Source organism: Neoarius graeffei, chromosome 7 (assembly GCF_027579695.1).
Source record: "Neoarius graeffei isolate fNeoGra1 chromosome 7, fNeoGra1.pri, whole genome shotgun sequence".
Classification (NCBI taxonomy): Eukaryota; Metazoa; Chordata; class Actinopteri; order Siluriformes; family Ariidae; genus Neoarius; species Neoarius graeffei.
This window is the reverse complement of record NC_083575.1, coordinates 31,337,883-31,352,229: the sequence shown is the minus strand read 5'-3', so window position 1 is coordinate 31,352,229 and position 14,347 is coordinate 31,337,883. Positions and strand designations below refer to the sequence as shown.

Sequence of the window (14,347 nt, the reverse complement as noted above, 5' to 3'; positions counted from 1 at the left end):
CCCAGGTGTCATTAAATTTCTTCAATATGGGGAAGACTGCAGACTTGACAACTGGCCAGAAGACCATCATTGATACCCTCCATAGGATGGGTAAGCCACAAAAGTTCATAGCTAAGGAGGCTGGCTGTTCACAGACTGCTGTGTCCAAGCATATCAATGGAAAGTCTAGTGGAAGGGCAAAATGTGGCAGGAGAAGATGCACCAGCAAAGAGAGATGACCGTGGGCTTCAGCAGATTATCAAAACCGAGAAGATTCAAGAATCTAGCAGAGATCCAGAAAGAGTGGAATGAGGCGGGAGTCACAGCTTCAAAACCCACCACATTCAGACGCATCCGGAAGATGGGCTACAACTGTCGGGTTCCTCGGGTCAAGCCACTTCTGAACCTGAGCCAACGTAGGAAGCATCTCAACTGGGCCAAGGAGAAGGAGGACTGGACTGTTGGCCAGTGGTCCAAGGTCCTCTTTTCTGATGAAAGTAAAGTGTGCCTTTCATTCGGGAATCAAGGTCCAAGGATTTGAAGGAAGACGAGTGAGGAACAGAACCCAAGCTGCTTGAGGTCCAGTGTGAAATATCCACAGTCAGTCATGATTTGGGGTGCAATGTCTGGTGCAGGTGTTGGTAAACTGCTTTCTTAAATCCAAGGTCACCGTAACAGTCTACCAGAATGTTTTAGAGGACTTCATGATTCCTTCTGCTGAGGATCTGTATGGAGATGCAGATTTCATCTTCCAGCAGGACCTGGCCCCTGCCCATACTGCCAGAAGCACCAAAACCTGGTCTGATCACAGTGCTTGACGGGCCAGCCAACTCGCCGGACCCAAACCCCATTGAGAATCTATGGGGTCTTGTCAAGAGGAAAACGAGGGGCACCAGACCCAACAACAAAGAAGAGCTGACAGCAAGCATCAAGGAAATCTGAGCTTCCATAACTCCCAGGCAATGCCACAGGCTGATTGCCTCAATGCCACGTCACATCGAGGCAGTGATTAAGGCAAAGGGATTCCCAACCAAGTATTGAAGATTGATTATCGTTTTGAAAGTACCATATTTTGATTGATTTGATGTGATCCTAATTTCTTTCTTTTTTTTCCGCAAAAACTGAGAAGTAAATGGTGATTTGTTCACAGTATTCTAATTTTTTGAATTCCTGTTTTTGTGGGTTTCATGAGCTGGAAGCCCAAATTATGTAAAAATAAACAAATAAATACTTGAAATCGTTTAAATTGTGGGCCCTGAATCTATAATCTATGAAAGTTTAACTTTTTGAATGGAATTATGGAAATTAAACAACTTTTCCATGATATTCAAATGTTTTGGAAAGGGTCTGTGTGTGTGTGTGCGCATATATATATATATATATATATATATATATATATGAGTGATTCCACGCTTATGGGTACTGAAATGGGGACATGAACTTATTTTTAAAAATTCACCTAAAACCATTTCTTTTTTTTTACCATCAGGTCACAAAACATGTAATCTTTAATGAATGATATGTTAAAAGATAACTTTAATTTTCTGAGATGTAATAAAAACATATTTATATGCCAAAGTCAGAATGTAACAGAAGTGTTGTGGACATATATATTCTCAATTTTAACAATGTAGAATTACTTTTTGAAACATAGGAAGGTGATGTTTTAACAAATATAATTAATAAACATGTGTAGTAGAATAAACATACACATTCTTTCAACAAGATTAACATGGTATATAGCTAGATTGTAATTAATTTGTAACAGACGCGAGATGGACAATCGTAACAGAAGTAATGTAAAAGACATCATTTTGGAACTCATAGGCTTGACTTTGGCATATAAATGTTTTTATTACATCTCAGAAAATTAAAGTTATCTTTTAACATATCATTCATTAAAGATTACATGTTTTGTGACCTGATGGTAAAAAAAGAAATGGTTTTAGGTGAATAAGTTCATGTCCCCATTTCAGTACCCATAAGCCCATAAGCGTGGAATCACTCATATATATATATATATATATATATATATATATATATATATATATATATATATATATATATATATTACATTACACACACATACACACAATATTATATTATATTTATATATATATATATATATATATATATATATATATACACACACACACACACACACACACACACATACATATATATATACATACTGGGTGCGATGGTGGGGATCATCCCCCCCCCCTCTGGTTTTTATCTCTGCTGAAAAAAAATCCTCGGGGACAACCCCGTCAATAAAACAAACAAACCAAAAAAAAAGTTGACATGACAGGCATGTTGTGACACAGTTTTCTATGGTCTACATTGCACTCACTTTCAAAATGACCCGAAGTGGCAGCTTTGATGTTCACGAACGTCCCCAGCAAATAGATACATTGTAGATAATATCTTTAGGTTCTATGCAGGGATGCAAACAGCGCGCCTTTTGGCGGATGCTGCCTTTTTCACGGCCGATTTTTTTTTTTTAGGGGGGGGGGGGGGGCGTTGGAGTGTCTGATTATAATTTCAAAGTAAATTCTGTATTAAAATTACTAAATAAGCAAATCCGTTACAGTCCATGAAACAGGAAGTATAAGGATGAGAAAAAAACAGTTTAAATCGGAAAGCTGGGCACAATGTGAACTGCGCCATCAGAGCAAACTGTTCATTTAGTATTCATGTATTTTAGTGATTTTCGAGTCACTGTCCATTTAATCAGGAGGGAGAGAAACATCACAGCAACGCGACAAGCAATGCGAACTTTGTTGTGTTAGTGTTTGTGTATTTAGTAAGAGAGATAGGAAGATGAATTTACTGTACTATCTCTGGTTTAGTGTTCATTTTCATTTAGTGTTATTCATTTGATATCATCGGATGTTATTGAGCTGTTAGCCTATTGTTACCTTAATTTTGTGACGTTTCATGATTTAAAAAAAAAAACAAAACCATATATATATATATATATATATATATATATATATATATATATATATATATATATATATATAAAAAGTGTGTGTGTATATATATATATATATATATATATATATATATATATATATATATATATATATATGTGTATGTGTGTGTGTGTGTGTATATACACATACATACGCACGGTGAGATCAAAGAGTTCTGAGACTGATTCTGTTGCGAATAAACAGTGTGGAGCATGGTCATGCTTGTGCAAACAGTAATTTTTATGAGTCAGTATGTTGCATTGTCAACATCAGGACCTGTGTTACGTGCAGTGGCATACACAAGTTTTGACACCCCGGTCAAAATTTCTATTACTATGAATAGAAGATTAACTTTATGCCTTTTGGAGTTAAAGTTGAAACATTCTCTTCAACAATTTTTGCAGATTAGTTTTTTTTTTTTTTTGTACAATTTTAGAGTGAAAAAAGAAAAGGAGCACCATGCAAAAGTCTGAGCACCCCCAAAAGATTTGAGCTCTGATAACTTTTACCAGGATCTCTAACCTTAATTAGCTTGTTTGGGCTATGGCTTGTTCCCATAATCATTAGGGAAGTCTAGGTGATACAAATTTCAAAGATTTATAAATGCCCTCACTCCTCAAACCTTGTCCCAACAATCAGTAGCCATCAGCTCGTCTGAGTACCTACCCAGCACTCTGAAAATTAAAACAATCAATGTCCACAATGCAGGAGAAGGCTATAGATAGTTTTCACATGACGTCACAGAGTCGGGGATTCCCTAGTGGCGGCCATCTTGCAGGTCAAGCTTACCGTACGGGTCACTGAGCACACATTGTAACGCGCGAGTACAAAGTCTTCAAAAGAACCCAAGCAGGCTATTTAAAGCTAGCAATGGTGCACACCTGTTGTATTCACAGCTGTCGTAATAGGTCAGATGATGAAGTCAAGCGGAGCTTTTATGGAATTCCCACTGTATGAGAGCACGAAGGAGAGCAAACAAAGAAACTCAGCATACAAAGGAGAAATCTATGGCTTGCGAGAATCAACCGCAAGGATTATCAGCCTTCCAGACACAGCAAAGTCTGCTCCGATCATTTTATAAGTGGTAAGTTGTTTAAATAAACAATCAATTGTGTTTAAGTTTGTTTTTGGAAACCAAAACATCATGTAAACAATCTCTGGAGACTGCCTAACTGGAACCGCTGAGTGTATGTTTACATTGTAATGTACACTTAATATCGCTCGTTTGTCACGTTTCTATTTGACACTAGTCACTTCACTCACGCAAGGGTCATTTTTGAAAAACATTTTAGGTCTATTCTGTATGATTTGATTTGTGTTTGGGATGCAAACAGCGTGCCTTTTGGCGGATGCCGCCTGAATCGCGCAGATCCGATTTTCTTTTTGGGGGGGGGGGCGCGTTGGAGTGTCTGATTATAATTTCAAAGTAAATTCTGTATTAAAATTACTAAATAAGCAAATCCGTTACAGTCCATGAAACAGGAAGTATAAGGATGAGAAAAAAACAGTTTAAATCAGAAAGCTGTGCACATTTGCGCAGCCCGAGCGGTGTGCAGGACTGCGCAAATGTGCGCAGCTTTGCGATTTAAACTGTTTTTTTCTCATCCTTATACTTCCTGTTTCATGGACTGTAGTGGATTTGCTTATTTAGTAATTTTAATACAGAATTTACTTTGAAATTACAATCAGACACTCCAACGCCCCCCCTAAAAAAAAATAAAAATCGGATCTGCGCGATTCAGCCGTGAAAAAGGCGGCATCCGACAAAAGGCGCGCTGTGAATATATAAAGTTGTATATATCAGACGGCCTTTAAAGTTTGATGAAGTCAGTTTCAGGCTTTGGAAGCCCTGTATAGTCACTTGAAAATGCATCTTTGTCCACTTCGTAGGGGTCAATTCCCCCAATCAAGGCCAGTTTGGCTGCATACCATTGTCGTGAGATGTCGTCTAATGTATCTATATACTTTTGTTTGCTTGATTTTGCCAACATTGATCTTTATTTTAGAAAACTGACTATATAACTTCATAAATTCGTCCGAGATAACGTAGCCGGTAATGGTGATGGTCCGTTTTGTTTGCCCCACAAGATGGCGGCTGGAGGGCGTTCCCCGGAATGCCGTGACGTCAGTGAAAACTATCTATAAGACGATAGCAAACTGTTTTCAGGTAGCCATTTTCTCAGTTCATAATGTAGTTAAAGGACATGGGACATGGATTTTTTTCTGGGTATAATTATGTATAAAGGACATAAGAAATGCCATCTAAATCACTGCAGGGCGTCAAAAATGTGAAAATCATCACATTATTCAACTTTTTTATACATCAGCGTAAAACAATGATTCGTTAATTAGCTAAGCGGTCACGTGACCCGTGACGTCACAAAAACTTTTCAAGGAGCCAGCGCTTGGGTATCTAATGTAAACAGGTTACCAAAATGGACACCATCGACAGTGACATTCCCGATGTTTCACAGAGATGTGAAGTTAGACCCTATCAATTCGAACCGACAGCTGAAAATTCACATGAACATAGATCTTGTCTTTACTCTGACGGGTCAGATGATTCTGAGAGTGAGAGTTCATTCAATCCCCATGAAACTGAAAGCGGTCGGCTCGATAACACATCCTGGTAAGTTAAAAACAATTCTGCTCAAAGGCTAATGATCTGTTGAAAGAAGTATTATTTTTGTATCATACATTGAAAGTTCATCATAGACCTAGCTAAAGTCCGTTGCAAGCTAGTTTTTTTTTGCTGATATTTTTCGAGATTGATTGAGATACAATGCTTCCAGAGTCCGAGATGAAAACATTCAAAATGGCGAAACGAGTCAGAATTATGATAATCAATAATTGATACACCCAAAATTATAATACTAATCCTTACCGCATGAGGCCCATGGTAAAACCACACTTCCAGGAGGGGCTGCCGTCTGCCTCCCAAGCCGGCCGAGAGCGCTCCTCGTCGGGCACGGCCAGGTGGGCGAATGCCCTGGTCCGTCTGCCCTGTCTAAAAAATAATGGTACAACTCCGAGTGAAGGTATCAATGTGCTGTCGAAGCGCGCAGAAGGTGTTAGTACGCCTGTCATTATAGTGCGGACTTTCCATAGCATAGAAAATCGCCACGTTTCAATTTGTGTAACTGAACTTTGTTTCATGTCACTGGTCATATAAACCTATGTAAATAGGAAAAACGTGGAAGAGTTTGGTCGCATCTAACTACAGCCCCAAAAAATACCATTGGCCATGCTGAGCCTAGCTACATTGCTAACAGGAGTAACAGCGCGTCTGACTGACTGGGAGGTCGCAATACACCATGATGTTCAATGTACGTTAAACACTCTAAAAACGAAACAATTTTCTTGTCATCCAAGACACAAAAACTATTTTGTCGCATTCGTCATCATCACGATTCACACTCCTCCATATTCATCTACCCGCTTGTGCTGTACCCGAAAGTTTTTGTGACGTATGATCACGTGACAGCGGCTCTTCCGGTTGTAAAATATGCATATCGGAGCTCGAGCAGAAATGCCATATAATCATCACGAATATAACGATTTTGCTGAATTTAATAGATAATTTTGTATTTGTTGATGCAATTATTTCATATTTTTAATGGAAAGAAACTGATATAGTGTGCATTTATGTTTCATGTCCCATGTCCTTTAACAGGAATGGTAGTTAACAGGAATGGTGGTCAACTTGGGGTCGGCACAGTGGTGTAGTGGTTAGCACTGTCGCCTCACAGCAAGAAGGTTCTGGGTTCAAGCCCAGTGGCCGATGGGGGGCTTTCTGTGTGGAGTTCGCATGTTCTCCCCATGACTGTGTGGGTCTCCTCCGGGTGCACCAGTTTCCCCCACAGTTCAAAGACATGCAGGTTAGGCTAACTGGTGGCACTAAATTGACTGTAAGTGAGAGTGTGAATGGTTGTTTATGTGTCAGCCTTGCAATGACCTGACGACTTGTCCAGGGTGTACCCCACCTCTCGGCCATAGTCAGCTGGGATAGGCTCCAGCTTGCCCGTGACACTGCACAGGATAAGCGGTTATGGATAATGGATGGATAGGTGCCCTGTGAACTGATGAACTTACAAGAACTGCAGTGAGGAAAGGTATTTTTAGAGGAAAAAAGGGTACAGAATTTCATGAAAATTACACCTCTTCAACTGTCAAGCACAGGTTGGCTTGATTGATTATGCTTTGGGCTTGTGTTACAGCCAGTGACATGAGGAACACTTCAGTGGTAGAGGGAAAAGTGAATTCAATTAAATACCAGCAAATTTTGGAAGCAAACATGTCTATAAAAAAAGCTGAAGATGATGGATAATAATCTAAAAAAAAAAAAAAAAACACCTCAAAATCCACAATGGAATACCTCAGGAGGCACAAGCTGAAGGTTTTACCATGGTCCTCACATTTCCCCAACCTAAGCATCATCAAAAATCTGTGAGTGAGCCTCAAAAATCTGTGGTGTAGCAAAAATGTGAGTAAGCTGGAAATACAGACACTGACCTGGGGATTCAGGTGCAAAAAAAGTGCTTTTATTTTTTTAAAATACTTTATTTATAGTTTACAAGTTTTGACAAAGACAATAACAGGACATACGGGGGGGGGGGACAGTGACAAGACCAGAACAAAAAGCAGGCAAAAAAAAAAAAAAAAAGAAGAGGGCTGCCAGACAACTCAAAAGATAGCTATTCTATTCAGACAGTTGTCACAATATCAGTATCTCCATAGCAAGGTAAAATTACATGAATAAGTGAATCCAATCAGACACCATACTACATATTTATATAGCCAGATAAGTCAAAGTTCCTGTGGTTATTAGGTGATGTGACACTGTACCAAAAAAGGTCCCCATGTTCTCACAAATCTGCTTCGTGTTGGTGGAGACGGAGTTTTTCCATCTGTATAATGGACAACATTTCCTTCAGCCAGTGTGTAAAACTAGGTGGAGAAGTGGACTTCCAGGTCAGAAGAATGAGTTTCTTAGCCACCACCATTCCTGTCTGCCAAGCTATCTGCATGTTGTGTGGTAGCTCAATAAACACTGCAGAGCATCCAAAGATGGCCAAGTCATGGTTAGGCTGAATGTCTATAGAATAGGTTAGCGAAAGCCACTTAAAGATTGCAGTCCAGAAACTATGCAGAATTGGGCAGGACCAGAATAGATGCGCTAGTAAAGTGCTTTTATTTAATAAAGATTGGAGAATGAGACACTGTGGCTGTGAGGTGGTATAGTGCAGGCATGGAGGAGTGAGCTGGTCAGACAGGTGTCAAGAGAAGGCCATGGAGAGCCCTGAAGGAATTTGAGAGACACTTCAGACCTTGGCAGAAGCAGACAGGAATTCCCTGGGTGCTTAATGTAGTGCTCATGGGAGGCAAAGTTCCTCATCTTCATTGTTGACAATGTGGCCTGTGTTGAGAGAGAGGAGAGAAGAGCACAGCATGAGCAGCAGTGCTGTGCCAAAACACACGTGAACTGCATTGGTGGTGGCAGCGGCTTCTTACATCTTCTGTGATCTGCTGGAGAGTAAGGAGAGGCACCGCTTAACAGGTGTCAGCTGAGGCTGCTTCCGTACAGTCACGCGCCACTCTACTCTCCAAAACAGTGGCACAGTGAGGAGCGATGCAGAGGCTATATGTGGCGCCACTGTAATCCCACCCCAGCTCTGAGCCAGAGTTCATGTCAGAGAGTTTGTCTTCTTGAGAGGTCATTGGCATTCCTGTACTGTGCCCCTGCCCATGGTCATATCCTGAAAGAGAGGTCCTGCAGAGATCGAAACCACCAGGTGATATGAGTATTGGAGTTCTTTGCTTTGCTCATCCATTGAAGTGGTTTGTGATCAGTTACTAGAGTGAATTGGGGACCAACAAGATAGTAACTTGGCTCTTCTACTGCCCATTTAATGGTTAGGGATTCTCCTTCAATAGCGGCGTAGTGCCGCTTGGGAAGGGTCAGCCTTCTACTCACATCTAGCATGGGATGCTCCTCACTTTCAAAGACTTGAGAGCATGGCACCCAGGCCCATCTCTGAGGCATCAGTCTGGACAATGAATGGTATGTCATAGTTGGGGTTGCGGAGGACTGGCATGCTGGTGAGGGCCTACTTCAGGACCTGGAACACCTGCTCTGCTCCAGGTGTCCACTTCACCTTCTCTGGGCATCCCTTCTTGGTGAGGTCTGAGAGGGGAAAAGCTAAAAAGAAGTTGGGTACAAAATACAGGCAGTAGCCAGCCAACCATAGAAAGGCACATACTTGGTGTGTTGATGTTGATCCTGAATGTGTTATTCCATCTCAGGGAGGTACTGAAGTACTTAGCCCAGGTGGATGAATGGACCATGGCATCATCCAGGTAGGCGGCTGCAAGGGTGTGATGGGGACACAGCACAATATCCATTAGCCTCTGAAATGTCATGGGGCCCTGTGAAGGCCAAAGGAGAGAACCTGGTACTACCAGTGGCCAGAGATTGTGTCAAAGGTGGTTTTGGGTTTTGCTTCAGGTGCTAGGGCCACTTGCTAAAACCCTTTCATCAGGTCAAGTGTGGATATGAACTGGGCCCTCCCAAACTGGTCAATGAGGTCGTCCACTTTAGGCAAGGGGTAGCTGTTGAACTCTGATCTGGTTTAAATGGCAGAAATCATTGCAGATCCTGACTGACCCGTCTGGCTTGGGCACTGCCTCCATAGGGCTGCACCAGGGGCTGGTGGACTCTTCGATGATGCCATCTTCCAGAATATATGTTACCTCCTCCTCAACAGCCTTCTGATGGGCCTCTGAAATGCAGTAGGAGCATTGTCGGATGGAGAGTCTGGGGATGGGGGGAGGTTTCACCTCCTGTCGAATCAGGTTGGTTCGTCCTGGTTCAGCTGAGAAGACATCTTGGAATTGTTCCACCAGCTAATTGAGATCTTGGCATTGAGCTGGTGTGAGGTCTTCTCCTTGCTGAATCAAGGTATGCCCTGGTGAACCTGCAGGAACAGAGGTGAACCCTGACAGGGATGGTAGGGATTTGATCCAGTGTTTCAACAGATTAACATGGTAAAGTTGCAGGCAGTAGTTGACCAGGCACATGCGTTCCATGATGGTGTAATGCCCCTGCCAGTGAGCAAGAAATTTATAGTTGGCGGTCAGGAGCAGTAAAAGCACCTCACCTGGCTAGAACTCCTGGGACTTGGCCAGGTGATTGTAGAACCGGTTCTACTTGGCCTGGGCATCGAAGGTGTGCTGGCAGTTCATGGGAAGCACTTTGGCTATTCAAGTTTGTATCTCCTGCCTCCCAGGCTTCCTTCACTATGTTAAGCAGGCCCTGCAGCCAGCTCCCAAACATGAGCTTGAAGGGGCTCATGGTAAATGGTATCTCTCTGATGGTAAATAAGATGTAAGACAGGAGGAAGTCCCAGTTTCAATCCTCTTTGTCAAAGATTCACCACAGTAGCCTCTTCAGGGTCTGATTAAAATGTTTGACAAGGCCATCTGTCTGGGTGTGGTATACAGAGGTCCACACCTGCAACAACTGGCACACATCCTTCGTTAATCCAAACATGAATGGTGTAGCTTTGCCAGGGAGCTGGTCACGGACTATATTCTTGGATGTTTCCTTCTGCAAGAAGGAGTCTCTTGGGGTAGCATCTGGCATAGTCAACAATGACCAGGATGAATTAGTGCCCCTTGTAGATTTTGGGAGGGGACACATGAGATCCATACCCACGCTCTCAAACAGGACCTCAATGACAGGCAGGGAAATGAAGGGGGCCAGGGCAGGCTTCTGTGGGGCGGTGCACTGGCATTGAGGGCAGTGTTTGCACAAGTTTTTGACCTCTGCTTTCATAACAGGCCAGTGAAACCAGTCATGGAGCTTCAAAAATGTTATGGGTAACCAGGTGGCCCCCAAGAGGACAGGTGTGTACAAGGCACATAATATCAACCTTTGAATGGGGGACCACAAGGAGGTCAGTAGGCTGGCCACATTGCTGAATGTGGTAGTACAGTAGGCCCTCGTGAATCAGGAAGTAGACGATGAGAAGCGCCTTATCCAGGATTTCAGTCCTTGCCCTCGACCAGACACACCTGTCCCCAACAATGTTTGAGCTTGTCGTCCTCCTTCTGCCCCCAGCCGAACTTTCCCTCTCTGGGTACTTGTGTATGCATGTGGGATAGTGGGTTAGCCAGGGTGCTTCACTCACCTGCTGCTGTGTCCTCCATGGGCTTTTGTTGAGCTCTGTCTAAGCAGAGAACTCCAGGCTGGGTGGACCATTTCCTCCTGAGCTTTTTTGGGTGCTCTCCTAGGCTTTGGACACATTTTTCTTCTGGCCAACCCTCCCTGTATGCCATCTGTTTAAACACAGAGAAATCCCTGCACATTGTCTGAGGTAATTAGCTTGGTGAGTAGGCACATGGCTTACTGACATGGGTTGAGGAGGTGGAGAGAAAGTGGCCCAGTGGTTGCTTGTAGACCTGGAACCAGCTCTTTTGTGATGTGCTGCTAGTGGAGGTTGGCTTTGAGAAAGTGTTGAAGGAAGGATTCCATTATGTGGTAAGGTTGGGGCTGCCATGTTCCAGGCACAAATTCACCACCAGGGTATCAAGAACGATTAAGCTGGGAACTGAAAAGAGACACTGACTTGGGGATTCAGGTGCAAGAAAAGCACGCCGAGTGTAGCTGTGGGGTGGTGTAGTGCAGGCATGAAAGGGTGAGCTGATCGGACAGATGTCACGAGAAGGCTGTGGAGGGCCCAGGAGGAATCTGAGAGAGGCTTCAGACCTTGGCAGAAGCAGACAGCAATTTACTGGGTGTTCTACAAGGTGCTCATGTGCGGCAAAATTCCTTGTCTTCATCATTAGCAATGTGGCCTGTATCGAGAGAGAGGAAAGAAAAGAGCAGCAGTGCAGTACCAGAACTCAACTGACCTGCATTGGTGGTGCCTTCTTATACACTCTTGTGATCTGCTGGAGGGTGAGGAGAGGCGCTGCTTAACAGGCATCAACTGAGGCTGGTTCCACGGCTCCACCCAGCAGTCATGTGATCCTCTGCTCTCCAAAACAGTGGTGTTGAAGGGACATTGTTCCTTAGTGAGGTGAGAAGCGATGCAGAGGGTACATAAGGCACTGCAGTCACAGTGGACAGACCTCTAAAGAGCACTGCAAAAGAGCAAGATGGTCCAAGAATCTCACAGAACTGGGAAGCCTTTTGCATGGAAGAATACAAAGTCCCCCAAACATGAAGTGAAAGACTCCGAGTTGGCAACAAAAAGTGTTGAAAATCTCTGTATGCAAGAGACAAGGCTGAAAACTGACATTGGATGCCTGTGATCTTCAGGCCCTCAGGCAATACTGCATTAAAAGCAGACACGTGTCTGTAGTGGAAATCACTGTATGGGCTCAGGAACACTTCAGAAGACCATCGCCTGTGAAAACAGTTCATTACTACATCCACAAATGCAAGTTAAAAACTATATATAATCAATATCCAGAAACACCACCACATTCTCTGGGCCCGAGCTCTTTGTTACTAAGAAAGGAGATGGGGCGAGACATGGATGGGTTGGATTTTGAATCCCTCTTGTGGACTGGAACAACTGAGGCACACTTCCATCAGCTTGGAAAAACATATATAAACAATATCCAGAAACACTGCCACCTTCTCTGCGCCCGAGCTCTTTATAATGGACTGAGGTGAAGTGGAAAACTGTCCCGATGTCTGATGAATCAAAATTAGAAATTCTTTTTAGAAATAATGGACACTACATCCTCCAGACTCAAGAGGAGAGGGAGCATTGGGCTTATCATCAGTGCACAGTTCAAAAGTCAGCATCTGTGATGGTATGAGGGTACACATGAAATGGGTAGTTTGTACATCTGGGAAGGCATCATTAATGCTGAATGATCTATACAGATTTCAGAGCAATATGCTGCCATCCAGACAAAATCTTTTTCAGGGAAGGCCTTCCTTCTTTCAGCAAGAAAATGCCAAACTGCTTTCTGCACATATTAAAACTGCATGGCTCCATAGTAAGAGTCCAGGGGTTAAACTGGCCTGTCTGCAGTCCAGACCTGTCAACCATTTAAAACATTTGGTGCATTATGAAGTGCAAAATATGACAAAGGAGACCCCAAACTTTTGAGCAACTGAAACTGTATATCAGGCAAGAGTGGGACAACATTTCTCTTTTAAAACTACAGCAACTGGTCTCCTCAGTTCCCAAATGTTTACAGAGTGTTGTTAAAAGTAAAGGTAATGCAACACAGTGGTAAACATGCCCCTGTCCCAACTTTTTTTTTTAAACGTATTATTGACATCAAATTCAAAATGAGCATCTCATCTCATTATTTCTAGCTGCTTTATCCTGTTCTACAGAGTCGCAGGCAAGCTGGAGCCTATCCCAGCTGACTACGGGCGAAAGGCAGGGTACACCCTGGACAAGTCGCCAGGTCATCACAGGGCTGACACATACACACAGACAACCATTCACACTCACATTCACACCTACAGTCAATTTAGAGTCACCAGTTAACCTAACCTGCATGTCTTTGGACTGTGGGGGAAACCAGAGCACCCGGAGGAAACCCACGCGGACACGGGGAGAACATGCAAACTCTGCACAGAAAGACCCTCGCCGGCCACGGGGCTCGAACCCAGACCTTCTTGCTGTGAGGCGACAGTGCTAACCACTACACCACCGTGCCGCCCCAAAATGAGCATATATTTTTCAAAAAATTATAAAATTTTTCAATTTCAACATTTGATATGTTGTCTTTGTACTATTTTCAGTGAAATATAGGGCTTGATTTGCAAATGATTGCATTCTGTTCTTATTTACAGTTTACACAGCATCCCAACTCTTTTGGAATTGGGGTTGTATCACAAAATGAAAGCTGACATTGTTATCTAATCTCATATTCATCTTTTGATTTTAAACTCAAATGTTATCAGTGTCGAGCAAAAAACAAAGGAATAGTCTTTGTCATTCCAATATTTTGAAGTAGACTGCAATACACCTTTTATTAAGACAGCAGTCACTGAACGTGTTTTACCTCTGTCCTCCATGAATTTGTAAAGCTGCTGGAGGAAATTCTCTCTCTCCTCTGGGAAGGGTTCCACCTCCTCCTGGACATTGGAAAATAAATTAATTCAATAAAAGTGAGTGACTTGAGAGAAAGAGTAGAACAGACTTTTTGAATCAACTTATGTCCCACTTCAGATGAGAGTTTTCAGGAGGGCACAACTACCAGAAAAAATAGACAGCCATTAATTGCTTTATATTATGCAACATTTCACAATTTTCTCCAGTCAGTATTGATTTTGAATAAAGGATACATCATTAACAATACGTCACAGCTAGAGAAATTATAAAAAACATATAAACATGCCTTCATTGCTCTACAGG

At 42.6% G+C, this 14,347-nt stretch overlaps 1 protein-coding gene across 8 annotated transcripts in view; it reads right to left on the bottom strand.

Annotated features, from left to right (window-relative positions):
- The window catches only part of arid4b (AT-rich interaction domain 4B), a 201,151-nt gene that overhangs the window by 66,953 nt on the left and 119,851 nt on the right, over positions 1 to 14,347 (bottom strand). For all 8 annotated transcript variants that reach the window (XM_060925500.1, XM_060925499.1, XM_060925501.1 and 5 more), the window contains one exon: positions 13,995 to 14,067. In XM_060925500.1, the coding sequence (XP_060781483.1) occupies positions 13,995 to 14,067 (73 nt within the window). The remainder of the gene's footprint in view (positions 1 to 13,994; positions 14,068 to 14,347) is intronic.